Here is a 20,532-nt window from a genome sequence, read left to right as displayed (position 1 = left end):
AGTGTGTTATACAGGCAGGGAGGTCTAGAGAGGTTGGAGGGGTATACAGTGAAAGGGAGGACAATTGTGGTTGGAGGGGGTTACTGAGGGAGGTTCTGGGGGTTGGAGGGCTATACAGTGACAGGGAGGTTTACGTGATCTGGAGGGGGTTACTGAGATGGAGGTTCTGGGGGTTGGAGGGGTATACAGTGACAGGGAGGTTTACGTGATCTGGAGGGGGTTACTGAGATGGAGGTTCTGGGGGTTGGAGGGGTATACAGTGACAGGGAGGTCTATGTCGTCTAGAGGGGGTTACTGAGATAAAGATTCTGGGGTTTGGAGGGGTATACAGTGAAAGGGAGGACTACTGGGGTTGGAAGGGGTTAGATGGAGATTCTGGGGTTTGGAGGGGTATACAGTGAAAGGGAGAACTACTGGGGTTGGAAGGGGTTAGATGGAGATTCTGGGGTTTGGAGGGGTATACAGTGAAAGGGAGGACTACTGGGGTTGGAAGGGGTTACTGAGATGGAGGTTCCGGGGGTTGGAGGGGTATACAGTGACAGGGAGGACTACTGGGGTTGGAAGGGGTTACTGAGATGGAGATTCTGGGGTTTGGAGGGGTATACAGTGACAGGGAGGTCTACGTGGACTGGAGGGGGACTCAGAGACAGGAAGGTCTATAGTGGTTGGAATGGGTTACTCAGGTAGGGAGATCTATATGATCTGGAGGGGGTTACAGGGTCATGGAGGTCTCTGGGGTGTGGAGACGGTGAGGTTGATAGGGGTTGATGTCGCTACAGAGACAGGGATGTCTATGGGGTCTTCAGGTTGTTACAGAGACAGGAAGATCAAGAGGTTTTAGAGGGGGTTACAGAGACTGGAATGCCTTTCTGGTCTGGAGGGGGTTACAGAGACAAGGAGGTGTACATGGTCTGGAGGCAATTACACAGATTGGGAGGTCTGTGGCATCTTCAGAGGATTACAGAGGCAGGAAGGTCTATAGCGGTTGGAGGGCATCACAGAGAAAGGAAGGTCAACAGGGGTTGGAGAGAGTTACCTGGAGAGGGAGATCTAAAGCAGCTGCATGAGATTATAAAGATAGGGAGGCTGTTATAGAGACAAAGACTATAGGGTCTGTTACAGAGACAGGGAGGTCTGTATGGTCTGGTGGGGTTCCAGAGGCAGGGAGGGTTATAGTTTGTGGAGACTATCACAGAGACAGGGAGATCTATGGAGCTGGTAAGACGTTACAGAAACAGGAAGGTCAATAAATGTTGGAGTGCTGTTAGAGACAGGGAGGATTCAATAGGTACATTTAATGTCACCTGAAATTCTTTTTCTTTGTAAACATCCAGGAAAACTGAGGAGTGCCCCAAAGAATGAAAGACAGTTAAAATGATAAAACACCAAAGCCCCTCCCAACTTCCCCCACAAGAGCAAAAATGCTTCAACACTTTCCACCAAGCACTCAAATGTGCAGCAAAGCATCAATAAAGACACAGTCTTGCAGTACCCCAAAGACTACTCGCTCACCCGGTAATTTGACAACCCACAGACTCCCTTTCTCCAGAAAAAGGGAAAAAAGAGGCGGCACCATTTCACAGCGAGAAGGGAGACACTACAAAACAACTCACTGATTTATGGTGTTAAAAGTCTGTGGTCTCGCTTTTTTCTGAGCTCTGTACCTCTGGACACACAGCCAGCAGCAAGCCCGCTGCTTCCGATCTTCCGTGTTCTCCCGCGACATGTCAGTCAGCCTTGAATCAGCCCGTCTCCAGAGGCACGAAAATCCAGCAGCCTGAAGCTGAACCAGTCTTCCAGAGCGCGTCCTTGGGATATCAAAAAGCGGCGGAGAGCGGGTCCCATTCCCACAAAGATCCGAAGTCAGAGTTTATCTTCAGGTCAGGGTCTTCAAAGGAACCTTGAAAGGGGAAAAAAGAGATATCAAACTGAGAAATAAAGCTGTTTCCAATAATGCAAAGGAGTCACCATTCACTATGGGTCTGTGGGATGTGGAAGGGTTTCAGAGAGAGAAGGTCCATGGAGGTTGGAGGGGGGGTTACTCAGACAGGCAGGTCTATGTAATCTGGAAGTTGTTACACAGACAGGCAGGACCATTGGGGTTGGAAATTGTTATCTATAGGGATATGGAGGGGGTTAATGAGACATAGAGGTCTATAGGGGTTGGAGGTTGTTATCTATAGGGATATGGAGGGGGTTACAGAGACAAGGAGGGTTTGGAGGGGTTACAGAAACAGGAAGGTCTGTTGGGATTTTAGACTGTTACATAGACGGGGGTCGATAAGGTCTGGAGGGTGTTACAGAGACATGGAGGTCTATCGGGGATGGAAATTGTTATCTATAGAGATATCGAGGGGGTTACAGAGACAGGGAGATCTGTAGGGGTTGGAGATCGTTATCTATAGGGATATGGAGGGTGTTACAGAGACAGGGAGGGTTTGGAGGGGTTACAGAAATTGGAAGGTCTATTGGAATTCTAGACTGTTACGGAGACGGGGGTCGATAAGGTCTGGAGGGGGTTACAGAGACATGGAGTTCAATTGGAGTTGTGGTTTGTTACAGAGACAGAGAGGTTGATAGAGTCTGAAGGTGGTTATAGAAACAGGCAGATCTATAGTGGTTGGAGGGGAATTAGAGACGGAGTTCTATAGGCTTTGGAATGGATTACAGAGACAGGGAGGTCTATAGGGGTTCAAGGGGATTACAGAGACAGAGAGGTCTATAGGTTTTGGAGTGTATTACAGAGATGGATAGGTCTATATAGGGGTTGGAGGGGGATACAGAGACAGGGAGGTCTATAGTTTTTGGAGGGGGCTACAGAGACGGCATTCTGTAGGGATTGGAAGCAGTTACATAGAGAAGTCTAAAGGGGTTTAGAGGGAGTTACAGAGCCAGTGGGGTCAATAGGATTTGGAGCAGGATACAGACACAGCAAGGTATGTCGGGTCTGCAGTCAGTCACACAGACAGGGAGGTTTAAAGGGCTCGGAGAGGGTGACAGAGAAAGTGAGGTCTTTCGGGGTTGGACTGGGGCTACAGAGGAAGGTCTCCATGGTCTGAATGTTGTCATAGAGACAGTGAGTTCTATAGAGGTTGGAGGGGGTTACAGAGACAGGATTCAGTAAAGGGAATGGAGGAAGTTACAAAGTTGGGGAGGTCCATGTGGCCTGCAAGGGTTTACAGAGACAGGAAAGGCAACAGTTACTGGAGTGGGTTACAGAGACAGATGTGTCTTTATGTTCTGGAGGGGGCTACACAGAGAGAGGTCCATAGCGGTTGGAGGGGCTTACACAGAAAGTGAGGGCTTGGAGGAGGTGACAGAGAAAGAGTGATCTATAGGGGATGGAGTGGGTTACTGAGATTGAGAGGTCTATATGGTCTGCTGGAGTTACAGAGACAGGAGGGTCGATGGTGGTTTGAGGGGTTTACAGAGACATGAAGATGTATCTGGTCTGGAGGGGTTTACAGGGATAGAAAGGATTATAGAATCTGGAGACTGTCTCAGAGACAGGAAGGTCTATGGAGCTCAGAGTGGGTTTCCAGAGGCAGGAAGGTCTATAGCGGTTGGAGGGTTTTCAGAGACAAGGGGTTGGAGTGGGGTTACAGAGAGGGAGGTGGAAAGAGGTTCGAGTGGGGTTATAGAGACAGGGAGGTCTCTAGGGTCTGGTGACTGTCACAGAGACAGGGAGTTCTACAGAGGTAGGTGGGGGTTACAGAGACAAGGAGGTCCATGGGCTCTGCATTGTTACAGAGACAGGAGGGTCAATAGGTGTTGGAGAGTGTTACAAAGGCAGGGAGGCTGTAAGGGTTGGAGACTGATTCAGATACAGTGAGGAATATGGGGTTGGGAGTGATTTCCAGAGACAGGATGATCTATAGCATTTGGTGGGTGTTATAGATGTAGGGTGGTCTATTTGACCTGGAGGGGGATTATAGGGTTTGGAGACTATCTCAGAAATGGGGAGCTCTATGGAAATTGGAGAGGGTTACAGGGAAAGGAAGCTCCAGAGTGGTTGGAGGGGGTTACGTTGACAGGAGGGTCTGAAAGGATCAGAGGCTGTTTCAGAGACAGTGATGTCTATGGGATCTGGAAGGTTACAGACACAGGGAGGTTTACTGTACAATGGTTTTTGGGTTTCCAGAGACAGGAAGGACAAAGATGGGGTTCCAGAGACTGGGAGGATTTTAGAATCTGGTGACTATCTCAGAGCCAGCAAAGTTGATGCAGCTTGGAGGGGGCTACAGAGACAGGAAGGCCTATTGGGGTTGTAGGCTTACAGATAGAGGGGGTCAATTGGGCCTGGAGGGGGTTACAGAGACAGTGAGATCTATAGTGGTTAGGGTTAGGGTTAGACAGGGAGGATTACAGGGTCTGGAGACCATCACAGGGGCAGTGAGGTCTATGAGGCTTGGAGGACGTCGCAGTAACAAGGAATTTTAGAGGGGTTGGGGGCTGTTGCAGAGGCAGGGAGAACCAAAGGTATTGGAGGGGATTACAGAGAATGGGAGGACTATATATGTTCGAGGAGATTAGAGAGAGAAGAATATAGGGTCTGGAGGAGATTAAAGAGACAGGGAGGTCTATGGGGTTTGGAGAGGATTGTAGAGACAGGCAGGTCAATAGGGCCTGAGGACTGTCACAGAAGCAGTGAGGTCTATAGTGGGTCATTTTCCACCTCTATTCAGGACATTTCCAGCAGCAGGTGCATAAAAATGGCCCAGATGATAATCAGGGACTCCAGCCACCCCAAGCTCAAATTGTTTTGGCTGCCTCCGTATGGAGGTACCACAGCAAAAGGCCAGGAACAGCAGGCTCCGGGATAGCTTCTTTCACCAGGCAATTAGATTTATCAATACGCATTGATCTGATTGTATATCTGACTGGACATTGTATCTGATTGTAAATACGTATACAAAACAATAACATGCACAATCTTAGTGTTTGGGCAACATGTGGCAACGGAGATGCAACATTAAGATTTTGAATCCCTCATGTTGAGAGATAGATGTAAGAAATGAAATAAACACTATTCTGTTTTGATTCTTTTTTGTGCCGGGGATGGGGGAGTTGATGTCTTTTCTTTTATCCATACTCATGATCTTTCAATATTCCTTGGCTATCTGGAGAAGGCAAAATCAGAGTTGTGTTCTACATGCATACTTTGACTATACAATAGACCTTTGAACTTCCAGCATTGCTCTTAAATTTTCTATCATCCATCTGCCTGTGTTACAGTTTCTTAATTGTCCCCACTGTATCTGCCAACAGTTTTGATCCTGCTGGTGAATGCCTTCAGGTTTTTGAGTCATCTGGTGGATGGGAGAGAATGTCTGAGATGGGTGGGGTCTCTGACAATGGTGGCTGCTTTACTGAGGCAGAGGGAAGACAGGGAAGTACTGCATGGAGGGCATGCTCAGGCTGTTGGATATGGAAATCCTGGGAATCTTCCAGTCTCCCAGGTGGCCACATCTGCACCAGGTGCAGCTCCTGAGAGACCATGTTAGGGATCTGGATCTGCAGCTTGATGACCTACAGCTGATTAGGGAGAGTGAACAGGAGATAGAGAGGAGCTACGGGGAGTTAGTCACCCCAAGTCTGCAGGAGTTAGATAAATGGGTGATCATCAGGGAAACGAGGGAAAGAGCTCAGATAGTAGAGGGCACCGCTGTGGCCATCCCCCTCAGTAATTGTTACCTTGTTTTGGAAGCGGTTGAGGGAGATAACCTGACAGAGGACGAACACAGCGATCGGGTCTCTGGTACTGAGCCTGGTTCCGTGGTGCAGAAGGGAAAGAGGAAGATGATAAATGTGGTAGTCATAGGGGATTCCATAGTGAGGGGAACAGAGAGGAGGTTCTGTCAGCCTGATAGAGTTAGCCGCATGGTGTGTTGCCTTCCAGATGCCAGGGTATGGGATGTCTCGGATCAGGTGCAGAGTATTCTGAAGGAAGAGGGTGACCAGCCAGAAGTCTTGGTACACGTTGGTGAAAAAAATGGGAGGAGGCCCTGAAGAAAGAATTCATGGAGTTCGGTAGGAAGCTGAAAATGGGACCTCCCGGGTAGTCCTCTCAGGATTGCTGCCCGTGCCACCTGCTAGTGAGCGCAAGAATAGCATGATCAGGCATATCATTTTGGGACTAAAAGACTGGTGTAGGGAGCAGAACTTCAGATTCCTGGATCATTGAGGCCTCTTCTGGGGGAGGTACAACCTGTACAAAAAGGACAGGTAACACCAGAAACCAAAAGGGTCCAATATTCTAGCAGGCACATTTAATTCAGCTGTTCAGGAGGGTTTAAACTAATTTGGCTGGGGGATGGGAACCGGAGTGATAGGGCTGAGGAAGAGGAAAACAGAAATAAATCAAAGATAGTGTGCAACAGAGATTATAGAAAGAACATGTAGGAGATAAGGCTTAATCAAAGCCAGTGGCGTGAGTTATAGGGCAATAGAGGTGTGGTGCAGCTAAAACAGAAAGCAACAAATACTGGACTGAGAGTGTTGTATTTGAATGCACACAGCATAAAGAATAAAATGGACAATCTTGAAATTCAGCTACAGATTGGCAAATACAACGTTGTGGCCATCTCTGAATCTTGGCTAAAAGATGGCTACCATTGGGAGCTGGAGGTTCAAGGATATACAGTATATCAGAAAGATTGGTTAGTAGACAGAAGGGGTGGTGTAGCTCTGTGTATAAGAAATAATATTAAATCATTGGAAAGAAATGACATAGGATCGGAAGGTGTAGAGTCTCTATGAGTTGAGTTAAGAAATGGCAAGGGCAAAAGGACCTTAATAGGAGTTGTATATATGCCTCCAAACAACAGCCGGGATAGAAGGAGATAGAGAAGGCATGTCAGAAAGGCAATGTCATGATAATTGTTGGGGATTTTAACATGAAAGTGGATTGGGAAAACCAGGCCAGTACTGGACCTCAAGAGAGAGAATTTTTAGAATATCTGGAGGATGGCTTTTTAGAACAGCTTGTTGAGCCCACTAGGGGATCGGCTGTGCTGGATTGGGTGTTGTGCAATGATCCAGAGGTGATAAGAGAGCTTAAGGTTAAGGAACCTTTAGGGTTCTGTAATCACAATATTACAAATTTCACTTTGAAATTTGCGAAGGAGAAGCTGAATTCCAATGTGTCGATATTTCAGAGGAATAAAGGAAATTACAATGGTATGAAAAGGGAAACAGCCAAAGTTGAATGGAAAGGGACAGCAGAGCAGCAATAACTGAGTTTCTGCAAAAAATGAGGGAAGTGTAAGACAGATATTCCAAATAAGAAGAAATTTTTGAATGGAAGAAGGACACTACCGTGGCTGACAAGTGAAGTCAGAGCCAAAGTAAAAGCAAAATAGAGGGCATACAAGGAAGCCAAAGCTCGTGGGAAGATAAAGGATTGGGATGCTTTTGCACAGGGAAACTAAGAAGGTCATTAGGAAGAAAAAGATTAATTATGAAAGGAAGCTGATGACTGATATCAAAGGAGAAAGTAAAAGCTTTTTTAAATATATAAAGGGTAAATGAGAGTTGATGGTAGATATAGGACCAATAGAACATGACGCTGGTGATATTGTAATGAGAGACGCAGAGATGGCAGAGGAACTGAATATAAATTTTTCATCATTTTTCCCAGTGGAACACATCTGCAGTATACTGAACATTCAAGAGTGTCAGGGAAGTGAAGTTTGTACAGTACAAATTACAGCTGAGAAGGTGCTCAGGAAGCTTAAAGGTCTGAGGGTGGATGCATCTCCTGGATCTGATGGAATGCATCCTTGGGTTCTGAAGGAAATAGCTGGAGAGATTGCAGAGACATCCTTTGAAGAATCAATAGATTCTGGCATTGTACTGGATGACTGGAAAATTGTTATTTAAGAAGGTGGGAGGCAGCAGAAAGGAAACTATAGACCTGTTAGCCTGACATCAGTGATTGGGATGTTGTTGGAATCAATTGTTAGGGATGAGATTACAGAATATCTGGAGGCACATGACAAGATAGGCCTAAACCATTATGGTTTCCTGAAAGGAAAATCCTGCCTGACTAACCTACTGCAATTTTTGGAGGAAATTACAAGCAGGGTAGACAAAGGAGATGCAGTGGATGTGGTGTATTTGGATTTTCAGAAGACCTTTGACAAGGTGCTGCACATGAGGCTGCTTAACAAGTTAAGAGCCCATGGAATTACAGGGAAGTTATTAGTGGGTGGAGCATTGGTGTTCAGCAGAAAACAGAGAGTAGGAATCCTATTCTGGCTGACTGCCAGTTACCAGTGGAGTTCCACTGGGGTCGGTGTTGGGATCACTGCTTTTTATGATGTATGTCAATGATTTGGACTATGGGATTCATAGACTTGTGGGTAAATTTGCCGATGATACAAAGACAGTTGGATGAGTGGGTAGTGTTGAGAGCCTGCAGAGAGACTTAGATAGTTTAGGGAATGGTCAAAGAGGTGGCAAATGAAATACAATATTGGAAAGTGTATGGTCATGCACTTCGGTGGAAGAAATAATCAGGCAGACTATCATTTAGATGAGGACAGAGTCAAAATGCAGAGATACAAAGGGACTTGGGAGTCCTTGTGCAGGATACCCTAAATACCCTAAAACCTCCAGGTTGATTCGGTTGTGAAGAAGGCAAGTTGGTATTTATTTCTATAGGCGTAGAATATAAGAGCAGGGATGTGATGTTGAAGCTCTATAAGGCACTGGTGAGGCCATACTTGGAGTATTGTATGCAGTTTTGGGCTCCTTATTTTAGAAAGGAAATACTGACAGTTGAGAAGGTTCAGAGAAGATTCACAAGAATGATTCCAGGAATGAAAGGTTTACCATATGAGGAACATCTAGCACCTCTTGAGCTGTATTCTCTGAAGTTCAGGAGAATGAGGGGGGATCTTATAGAAACAATCTGAATGAATGTTTAAAAGCTCTGACCAGATTAGATATGGCAAAGTTATTTCCCATGGTAGGGGAGTCTAGGACAAGAGGACTTCAGGATTGAAAGATGTCCTTTTCGAACAGAGATGTGGAGAAATTACTTTAGTCGGAGGGTGTTAAATCTGTGGAATTTGTTGCCATGAGTGGCTGTGGAGGCCAAGTCACTGGGTGCATTTAAGGCAGAGATAGATAGGTTCTTGATTAGCCAGGGCATCAAGGGGTATGGAAGCAGGGAAGTGGAAGAATTGGATCAGCCTATGATTGAATAGCAGAACAGACTCGATGGGCTGAATGGCCTACTTCTACTATATCTTATGGTTTGAGCAGCTAGAAACAATTGATCCCCCTGGATGGTCCAGAGGGGCTCGGACAGCTGGAAATAGCTGATCCACCAGGACGATCCAGTGAGGCTCGGGCCACTGAAAACGTTTATCCACCCGGACAATCCAACTTCTTTTTCTGGAATTGAAGCTCCAAATGGGCTCGGAATGGCTGTGTGGCAGTGGGGAGAAGTGAAAATGATCCGGAGAAATGAGGTCTGTTGCTGAGAGCTGATGGTGATCGGTTCTGCAAACCACAGTGGAAGCAGCCTTGTCAGTACTGCACGCTTGTAGTGAGGAGGGAGCTAGTAGTTCAAAATCGGAAAGTTAAAACTTGAGTCAGATAAAGGAACTGGGTGGGCCCAGTATGATTCTTTTGTCAAATATGTACTTCTCGTCTCGTGATGACATATTCAGTTCCTGCTCTACTTCCTCCTGAGACAGTCACAAGGCCATCGAACTCACCAGACAAGCTTGAAGATGGGGACGTCCTGGAACTGTGCTTTTGTATTGGCCATCTATCTCGGTAAGGTCAGATTTCAATGTTTCATCTCAGGTTACAGAACATTTTGATGTGATCAGGTTTTCAGTGCTAGCACTGAAAGCACTATTTATCGTGGTTACGTCCCGATCCGCTGATTCAAACCCTTTCTCAGAACATACGCAATTCCAATTTTCACCTTCAGCCCTTGACTTCCTCAGCTTCTGTTGAACTGCCTTGATCTCGGTCTACCTCCACAAGTCTCTCTCTCTCGCTCGCTCTATACCTCCGTCTATCTACACACTTTCACCCTCAATATCCTTTTTTCCTTTTGCTCATATAGCTCTCACCTTTTTTTGGTCCTTCAACATATCTATCCAAGCAAGTCCATCTGCCTCCCTCCCCCTCCCGTATACTTGTCTGAATGGTAAATAATGTTCCTCTTTCTGCTGCACGTATTGCTGGCCTCCTGCTGTGACCATCGAACTATGTATTTCCAGTCTGGTCACCATTTGATGCCGTGCTTATCACATCCTGACATTTTCCTCGCCTTTCATAGAAGTTCGGGGCACTTAGACCCGCCAACTCTTAGACTCCAGCACCTGCTTCCCTGTCCATCCCTTCAGTCTGGAGACATGAGGGAGAAACTCCTCCCAGAGAGAGGGAGGGGATATCACATTCTTTTCAGGATGCTTTAATTGATCTATTTGGATTTCAGAGATGCATAGTCTCATGGAGCACTTCAGTCCAGAAACAGACCCTTCAGCCCATCCAGACCATGCTAACCTGTTATTCTGCCTAGTCCATTAAACCAAAACCCAGACAAACTCTCCAAACCCCTCCTATTCATGTAATTACCCAAATTTCTCTTAAATTTTGAAATTGAACACACATTCACCACTTTCTCCGGCAGCTCATTCCACACCCTCACCATCCTCTGAGTGAAGAAGCTCGTCCTGATGTTCAGCTTTCATTCTGAACCCATGAATTCTAGTTCCACCCACCCAACTCAGTCAAAAGAGTCTGCTTGCATTTACTCGATACTCCTCATAGTTTTGTATACCTCTATCAAACCTCCCCTCATCGGAGAGCTTTTTCTGGCTGGCTGCTGGAGAGTAGTGGTGCTCTGCAGGGGTTTCTGTTTGCACCACTTCTTTTCATTGACTTGGATGATGGAATTGATGGACTTCTGGGCAAGTTTGAGGACAATACAAAGGTACAGGAGGGGCAGGTAGTGTTGAGGAAGCAGGGATGGTTGCAGAAGGTCTTTGGCAGATTAGGGGAATAGGCAAAGAAGTGACAGATAGAATACAGTGTCTACTTTTTTAATTTCTACCAAAGCGCATGACCCTACACTTCCTGATGCCGTTTTCTAAATAGGGAGAAAATTCAAAAATCTTATTAACATCCATGGTTAAGATTTAATTTAAAGTTTTATGAAGAAAAGTATTGTGGAAGCGCACATTAATCCAAAAGAAACTGATTTGACCAGAAGTGACGACATATTTGAGAAAAAAAGTAACCTCATTAGAACCGCCCAGTCGAGAAAAAAAACTATTCTAATAGCCCCCCTCCCCGAAAGCCCAGAAAAAAGCGACCGATAGGATAGTTGCATGCTAAGGCTAATGACACTTAACCCCATCCTCCATTATCCCACCAAAATTAGCCATAATAAAATTTCAAATACTGCAATGTTACGTCTGACAGCAATAACATCGTAACTGGTGACAACCATCTTAAATTCATCTAAAGTGTATTAATCACGTATTCAGAAAAGAATAAGTCCAAGTAGATAATATTAGAACGGAACTTCTTTCTTTCAAAATAAACTTAAAAATCATACAAAAAATAAATGAATATATCAGAGTAGATAAATCCCCAGGACTTGACAGGCTATTCCTTCGGACCTTGAAATCGCAGGGGCCCTGGCAGAAATACTTAAAATGTCAATATCCATGTGTCAGGTGCTGGAGGATTGGAGTTCCAGTGTTATTCCATTGCTCATGTAGTTCCATTTTTTTAAAAAAAAGCTCAAAAAGTAAGCTGGGAAATTATAGTTTGACATTGGTAGTAGGTAAATTACTGGAAGGAATACTAAGAGATAAGTATTTAGATAGACAGGGACTTATTTGAAAAAGTCAGCATGGCTTTGTGCATGGTAGGTCATGTTTAACTAATCTATTAGAGTTTTTGTAGGAAGTTACCAGGAATGTGGATGAAGAGAAGGCAGTGGATGTTGTATACATGGACTTCAGTAAGACCTTTGACAGGGTCCCACATGGGAGGTTTGTTAGGAAGATTCAGTCGCTAGGTATACATGGTGAGGTAGTAAATTGGATCAGACATTGGTTCAATGGAAGAAGCCAGAGAGTGGTAGTGGAGGATTGCTACTCTGAGTGGAGGCCTGTGACTAGTGGTGTGCCACAGGGATTAGTGCTGGGTCCATTGTGATTTGTCATCTATAGCAATGATCTGGATGATAACGTGGCAAATTGGATCAGCAAATTTGCTGATGATACAAAGATTGGAAGTGTAGTGGACAGTGAGGAAGGTTTTCAAAGCTTGCAGAGGAAGTGCACCAGTTGGAGGAATGGGCTGAAAAATGACAGGTGGAGTTTAATACAGACAAGTGTGAGGTATTGTACTTCGGAAGGTCAAACCAAGGTAGAACATACAAGGTAAATGGTAGGACACTGAGGAGTGCAGTAGAACAGAGGGATCTGGGAATACAGATACATAATTCCTTAAAAGTGGTTCCAGAAGTATAGGGTTGTAACAAAAACTTTTGGTACATTGGCCTTTATAAATCGAAGTATTGAGTATAAGAGTTGGAATGTAATGGTGAGGTTGTATAAGACATTGGTGAGTAAATTTGGAGTATTGTGTGCAGTTTTGGTCAACTAATTACAGCAAAGATATTAATAAGGTTGAAAGAGTGCAGAGAATGTTTACAAGGATGTTGCCTGGATTGGGGAGCATGTTTTATGAGAATCGGTTGAGTGAACTCGGCCTTATCTCCTTCGAGCAAAGGAGGATGAGAGGTGACCTGATAGAGGTGTACAAGATGATGAGAGGCATTGATTGTGTGGATAGTCAGAGGCTTTTTCCCAGTGCTGAAATGGTGACCACAAGAGGACACAGATTTAAAGTGCTGGGGAGTAGCTACAGAGGAGATGTCAGGGGTAAGTTTTTTACGCAGAGAGTGGTGAGTGCATGGAATGGGCTGCCAGCTACAGTGGAGGAGGTGAATATGATAGGATCTATGGGGTACATAACACATAAACCCAAGAAAGAACAATTTTGATCAAAGAGCAAAATTTTTCTAAACTGTAGTTTACAGAATATAAAGCAAAACATTTGTGATTAACATGTAGCACATTACAGAAGCCTATACAAATACTAGTTTCTATTTCATTCTTAAACTTAACATCCAATCAATCCACCATGTTTTTGCCTTTACCTTTCACCTAGTTTGTTACAAAATCAAATTCCTGCAAAACCAGATCTTTTTATATTCAAAATGGAGTTTGATCAACCATTTTCTTTCTTCCCCTTCACCACAGAACACTTAACCATCACGTGATCAGCTCAAACAGGGCTTTCAAGGACATCCTGAACTTCATCCTGCACAGGTGCCAACCCATCACTCATGTTTTCTAAACTAAGCCCATTCGCTGAACTTCCAAACAAGTCATTAAATCTATTTCCAAGATCTTTAGATCTCTATGTTTCCATAATAGCACCTGCAGATGGCCCCTCTTGGTCAAAACAACACTTCCCTTTGTTTTGAGAAGTCTCCAAACTTCATCTCTCCAAATCACAAACTTGAACATCACCAAGTTGTTTATCTTTAAATTCCAAAACATAGTTAAACAAATCAACTTCTACTGTCTCAGCATCTGAGAGAGCTATTTCTCTCAGCGAGGTCAAAGGTCTTGAAAACAATCCAGACTTTACAAGTACTTTATACAAAATGCCAGAAACATCTCCCCTCTCAATAACTTCAGTAACATCATGCCCCATTGGCTGAGTGTTTATTGATTTTCTTCTCCTCAAATTCTGCAACATTTCTCATGGAAGTCGGAGATCTGCTGACCTGCTTCAAAGTCTCTCTCTCTTTCTGCACTTGTGCCACCTCTGAACGTTTCCACAGAAGTTCTCAGTGGGAGTGAGGACAGACCTCCATTCAGGGCCCCAAACAGTCCTTCCAGATGAGGCAACACTTCACCTGCAAATCGACTTGAGACATCAATTCTGTCCAGTGCTTCCTCTTCATTGGTGAGACCCGATGTAAATTAAGGGGCCACTTTGCCGAGCATCTCCCCTCCCACCTCCTTCTTTTTCTGCCATCTTCCCCTATCCTTTCCTGTCCCAATGAAGGGTCTCGGTCCAAAACATCGACTGCTAATCTGCTGAATTTCTCCAGCATTTTCTGTATGTTGCTCTGGATTTCCAGCATCTGCAGAATCTATTGTTTTTGCCTTCCAAAGTACTTCCTGTATCTGAACATTGATTCCATGTGACAATGTGTACAGGGGATCTATTTCCTTTGAACAACACTTACTAAACTTAGTACTTTTGTCTTTTCGATCGAGGATAACCATGTTTTTCAATAACATACTCCATCTGTCATGGTCTTACTCACCCACACAGCCTGTCTGTCATTTTAAAACATCATTACACTCACAATACAACTCTAAATCTCACTTCATTTGGTATCATTGTCAAAATTGTAAATATTAGGTTTGGTGTCATCATTTTGGTCACAGATATGACTGGATATAGTCTGAGGTATGAGCAATATCATTACAGAATTCCACACTGTGACTGTGGATAGTCTGGGACAGAAGCAATGTCCCTACGGTACTCCACACTGATATGACTGTGGGTAGTCTGGGACAGAAACAATGTCCCTACGGAACTCCACACTGATATGACTGTGGGTAGTCTGGGACAGAAGCAATGTCCCTACAGTACTCCGCACTGATATGACTGTGGGTAGTCTGGGACAGAAACAATGTCCCTACGGTACTCCGCACTGATATGACTGTGGGTAGTCTGGGACAGAAGCAATGTCCCTACGGTACTCCACACTGATATGACTGTGGGTAGTCTTGGATAAAAACAATGTCCCTACGGTACTCCACACTAATATGACTGTGGGTAGTCTGGGACAGAAACAATGTCCCTACGGTACTCCGCACTGATATGACTGTGGGTAGTCTGGGACAGAAGCAATGTCCCTACGGTACTCCACACTGATATGACTGTGGGTAGTCTTGGATAAAAACAATGTCCCTACGGTACTCCACACTGATATGACTGTGGGTAGTCTGGGACAGAAACAATGTCCCTACGGTACTCCACACTGATATGACTGTGGGTAGTCTGGGATAAAAACAATGTCCCTACGGTACTCCACACTGATATGACTGTGGGTAGTCTGGGACAGAAGCAATGTCCCTACGGTACTCCACATTGATATGACTGTGGGTAGTCTGGGACAGAAGCAATGTCCCTACGGTACTCCACACTGATATGACTGTGGGTAGTCTTGGATAAAAACAATGTCCCTACGGTACTCCACACTGATATGACTGTGGGTAGTCTTGGATAAAAACAATGTCCCTACGGTACTCCACACTGATATGACTGTGGGTAGTCTTGGATAAAAACAATGTCCCTACGGTACTCCACACTGATATGACTGTGGGTAGTCTGGGACAGAAACAATGTCCCTACGGTACTCCACAAATGCAAGTTATAAAGGTTTATTCACTCTTTTTTTCTCAGAGATAAACAGAATTATCTAATACTCCAGTGTACTAAACTTAGACAACAGCAGACAGTGTTTTGTACTGAGAATTACCTGCACTTCCAGGCAGTCTCACTTTGTTGGTCTACTCTCCTTCCCTGTCAGATTCCTTCTTCTCCAGCGCTTGACCTTTCCCACCCACCTGGCTTCACCTACCACCTCTCAGCTAGCCTCTTTTCCCTCCCCTCACCTTTTTATTCTGGCACCTTCCCCCTTCCCTCTCAGTCCTGAAGTAGTGTTTTGGTCCAAAACTTTGACTCTCTATTCATTCTGCCTGAGCTGCTGAGTTCCACCAGCACTCTGTTTGTGTTGCTTTGGGTTCCCTGTGCCCACAGACTTTCTTGTGCTATTAATTCCTGCTGTTAGCTGAACTAACTATTTTGATATTGGACTCCTTGAAGATAGGGCTCAAACCCACTATATTTACAAAATATATCACGGGGAGTCTGCCTCACAATCAGGGCATCCTGGATTCCAAATAAGCAGTTCCTTCTTTTATACAGTACAGAATGAGATGTTCGTAATTTTCCCTGTTAAAGTTCCCAGATTACTGAATGACCACTTTGCACATGACTTTAATTTCATTAATTGTACCAAGGCCTGCATCATGACTGACATGAACGAAGCAACCTCATCACTGCTTTAAACCGTTTCTAATGCCCATCTCTATTCCAAAGCTACCAACCTCAGACTCTCTCGTATTCGATTCTCCACCTCACCGTTTATGTCTCACCATTTTCAGAAATCCCTTCCTCCACATGGCTCACACCCTCCCATTTACCCCATACAATTTATTTATTAGCTTAGAGATATGACTTGGACAGGTCCTTACGGCCAGACGAGTTATCCAACTAGTTATCCCGAGCTTAACTGCAGGACAATTTACAAGAGCATTTGACCTTCTAACCGGTATGTCTCTGGGCAGTGGGTGGACTCACGGTAAGAACGGAGAAACTTGCTTACACAGGATGCCAGAGTTGATTCTGAACTCCAATGCGCTGAACTGTAAGAGTGTTGCTCTATTCCTCTTTTGTTCAAACTCCTCAAATGCTTCTACCTTCTCCACTGAAACCGTTCACTTGACTGAGTTCCTTTGCCATCTCTCTACCTCCATGAGTTCATTTCTCAGGCCTGGCTGCGGAGAATCTTCACTCTGTTCCCCCCATGAGCTCACTGTGTGATGGAGGAACTGTGGGGCAGATCACTCATGGGCTAGTAGCCAGACAATGGGCCGCATGGCCTGCCCCTGTGTCTGTGATCCTGCAAGCTCTGATTCCTCCTCCGGTCACTGAGCTCACATTCTGACTGCCTCCTCTTGTCTCCTCAGCCAGGACTGGAGCTTCCCCTGCCATCGTGAATGGAACCCTGGGACACTCGGTTTCCTTGCTTCCTTCGATCCCAGTCAGACAGGACTTGGATGAGGTTGTGTGGAGAAGGTTATCACCCATAAAAAAGATAGCTCGATACTCACAAGGATCGATTAAGTACTTTAATACCAATCACAACAATCGAATAACTCTTCATTCTGGAAACTTCAGCCTGGAAATCCATGATCTGAGGAAAGAGGATGCTGATGAATATGAGGTCATTGTTACAGAAAGAGATTCAGGAAAAGAACGCTTAGAGCATATCCAACTTAAGGTGTACGGTGAGTAAAACCTTTGTGTAGGGTCCTGGATTAATGGGTGAGGGCAGATCATGTACTGTCTGCCTGTGTCCACATTTGGGCTGAGACAGTGCAGGGCTGGGGGAACACATCCACTGCATCCCTGGAGATGAGGCCAGTGGCTGTTCAGGGTGATCCTGAGGCCTTGAGCCTGTAGAAACAGCATGCAGGGAGGAGTGTGATACAAACACGTGCAATTAGAACAGAACCAGAATCAGAATCAGTTTCAATATCACTGGCATATGTCATCAAATTTAGTGTTTCGAGGCAGCAGTACATGATAAAAACACTCCAATTAACAATAAAGAATATATATATATATATAAAATTAAATAAACAGTCAAAACAGAGAGCAATGAAAGGAAAGTGAGGTCGAGTGAATGGGTTCATTGTCCATTCAGAAATCTGATGGGGGAGGGGAAGAAGCTTTTCCTGAAATGATGAGTGTGTGACTTCAGGCTCCTGTACCTCTTCCCTGATGTAGGCAATGAGAAGTGGGCATGTTCTGGGTGGTGGGGTACTTAATGGTAGATGCCACTTTTTGAAGTTCTGCTCAATGCTGGGTTGGTTAGTGCCCACGATGGTTGAGTTTACAACTTTCTGTAGTCACAGGATTGTCTGATTAGACATTTACATGAAGGAGCAGGTGTACGTGTACCTAGTAAAGTGATCTCCACCTCGCTCTATGTACTGTGCACACCCTGTCCCGGGGCACTTCATAATCTCCCCCAGCCCTGCACTGCCTCGGCCCCATTACACCTCAGCTCCATTTGCCACTGTTCGCCCCCGTAGCTGTCATTCTCTATTCTGAAGAGTTTCTGTCCAAAGTATTGGAGAGATGAGGACACTGATAGTCATGTAAAAGTAGAGTCAGTGCCCTCTTTATTAGATAGGGGAGTGGAACCCGCAGGGTGTGGGGTTCTCCTGCTGGAGCCTGTCCACTTCAAAGCCAAGTCTGGCCATTCTCCTCTGACTGCTCTCACTAACAAGGCACTTTTGCTCACAGATCTGTTGGTCATTGATTTTTTTTGGTTTACATACCCTTCTCTGTAAACTTGAGATTATTGTGCATGAAAATCCCAGAAATCAGCAGTTTTGGAGATACTCAAAACACCCCATCAGCCAAAGATCACATTTCTTTCCCATTCTGATCTTTGGTTTGAACAACAACTTGATCCCTTGACCATGGATTTTATGCGTTGAGCTGCTGCCATACACAGAGTGGAGATTCAACAGAACATCAGATCGTGTGTCCACACGCCTTTAAAACTCAGACCACTGGGGATTAAACAGGCAAACAGAATGTTATTTATCAGTTAAGAAAAAGAATGTAAGAGCAGGAAGATTCTGCTCCCAGAGCAACACACACAAAATGTTGGATGAACTCAGCAGGTCAGGAAACATCTATGGAGAGGAAAAAAGAGTCAACGTTCTGGGCCGAGACCCCCTCAACAGGATTGGAAAGGAAGGGAGAAGAAGATGGGGGAGTTTGTCAACTTTGCCTCCAACTTCCACCCTGAGATTGACTAAGTCTATTTCTGACCTCTCTCTCCTCTCCCTTGATCTCTGGAGACAGCCTGTTTGCTGACCTCTTCTTGAACCCCACTCACCTCCACCTTTCTATCCCAGCTTCTTTCCCTTTCCTATCCAGTCTTGAGGAAGGCTTCCTCTCCATAGATGCTGCCTGACCTGCAGAGTTCTCCAGCATTTTGTGTGTGTTGCTCTGGATTCCCAGCATCTGTGTGTTTAAGATTACACTCTTACTACCAAACAGAGGATTGAATACAAGCTCACGAGGACCTGTTTTCCTGGACAGTCGGGTTGACACGAAGCACAAATTTGTGGTGGTGGAGGAGACAGAATCAAGGGGTTTCTCAAAGAGGGCCAGGACATCTGGGACTTGCTGATGGGTAGGGTGAGAAGGCAAAGGCCCTACCACATCCAAGCAGCACACAGGTGAATTGAGACACTGCGACCTGCAGGGATGGAGCCACGGTAGAAAGCTGGGATCAAGCTGGATATCAGCATTCACGCAAACATTTTTTACAACTGCACCTTTGTTCTGAGCAGGAAATCTTTAAACAGCCTGGACACCACAGCACATGAAATTTCTCTGTAATGTGCATACTATAAATACCTAGACAATTGATAATTCGCATTCTTCTGATTTTATTAGTTGTAGGGTATAATGAAACAGAGTACAAAAAAGAAGATCTTTCACATTTGTACTTACTTAGAGATACAATGGGGAACAGGCCCGTCCGGCCCAATGATCCGTACCCCCCAGCACCCACAGATTTAATATGATCCTGATCACAGGAGAATTTACAATGACTGATTAGCAAACTAACTGTACGGCTTTGGACTGTGGGAGTAAACCGGAGCACCTGGAGGAAACCCACTCGGTCACGGGGAGAATGAAGAACATTGGGATTGGACACTGAACTCCATTGCCCTGAGCGTTAGCATCTCACAAACCACTACACTACCGGGAGATTCATTGTGTTTGTGAGTGAACCACTGGAAAACAAAGAAATACAATTGAATCCACAAAAAGACATAGAACAAAGAACAACAAACATCCAGAGGAGAAAAGAGGATAAACTGTGCAAATGAAATAGTACACAAATAATACTGGGAACACGAGCACGAGCTGCAGGGTCCCCAAAAGCTTATTCTAGCTGCGTCCAATTCCAGTTAATGCATCAACATAGGCTACGTGTGGGGAGTATTTCAGCCACTGTGCAGCCATGCATCCCCATAGCTCAGAGTGAACAGTGCTAGACAGATCCATCCCAACTGCCACAGCTGGGATTGGTTGAACGTCTGTATTCTGCTTTATGAATTATTTCCTGATTCTAAACCAAGACAGGCAAAAACTATAGGTACTATGGATGGTCCAGCCAAGTATGATCAAAAGTTTCAAAGGTACATTTAATGTCAGAGAAATGTATACAATATACATCCTGAAAATAACACAGAAAACCTACAGCACAATACAAGCTCTTCGGCCCACAAAGTTGTGCCGAACATGTCCCTACCTCAGAAATTACTAGGCTTACCTATGTCTCTCTATTTTACTAAGCTCCATGTATGTATCTAAAAGTCCCTTAAAAGACCCAATCGTATCCGCCTCCACCACCCTTGACAGCAGCCCATTCCACGCACTCAACACGCTCTGAGTAAAAAATTTACCCCTGACATCTCCTCTGTACCTATTCCGCAGCACCTTAAGCCTGTTTCCTCTTGTGGGAACAACAACAAACACAAAATGCTGGTGGAACACAGCAGGCCAGGCAGCATCTAC

General features: G+C 44.9%; 1 protein-coding gene across 1 annotated transcript in view; it reads left to right on the top strand.

Moving 5' to 3' along the window:
• The window catches only part of LOC132395788 (SLAM family member 5-like), a 63,887-nt gene that overhangs the window by 3,874 nt on the left and 39,481 nt on the right, over positions 1-20,532 (top strand). The window contains exons 2-3 of the mRNA XM_059972827.1: positions 9,708-9,789; positions 16,887-17,207. Of these exons, the coding sequence (XP_059828810.1) occupies positions 9,744-9,789; positions 16,887-17,207 (367 nt within the window). The 5' untranslated portion in view covers positions 9,708-9,743. The remainder of the gene's footprint in view (positions 1-9,707; positions 9,790-16,886; positions 17,208-20,532) is intronic.

This window comes from Hypanus sabinus, chromosome 6 (assembly GCF_030144855.1).
Source record: "Hypanus sabinus isolate sHypSab1 chromosome 6, sHypSab1.hap1, whole genome shotgun sequence".
NCBI classification, from domain to species: Eukaryota; Metazoa; Chordata; class Chondrichthyes; order Myliobatiformes; family Dasyatidae; genus Hypanus; species Hypanus sabinus.
The sequence above is the reverse complement of the archived record's forward strand: the minus strand, read 5'-3'. Positions and strand labels throughout refer to the sequence as shown.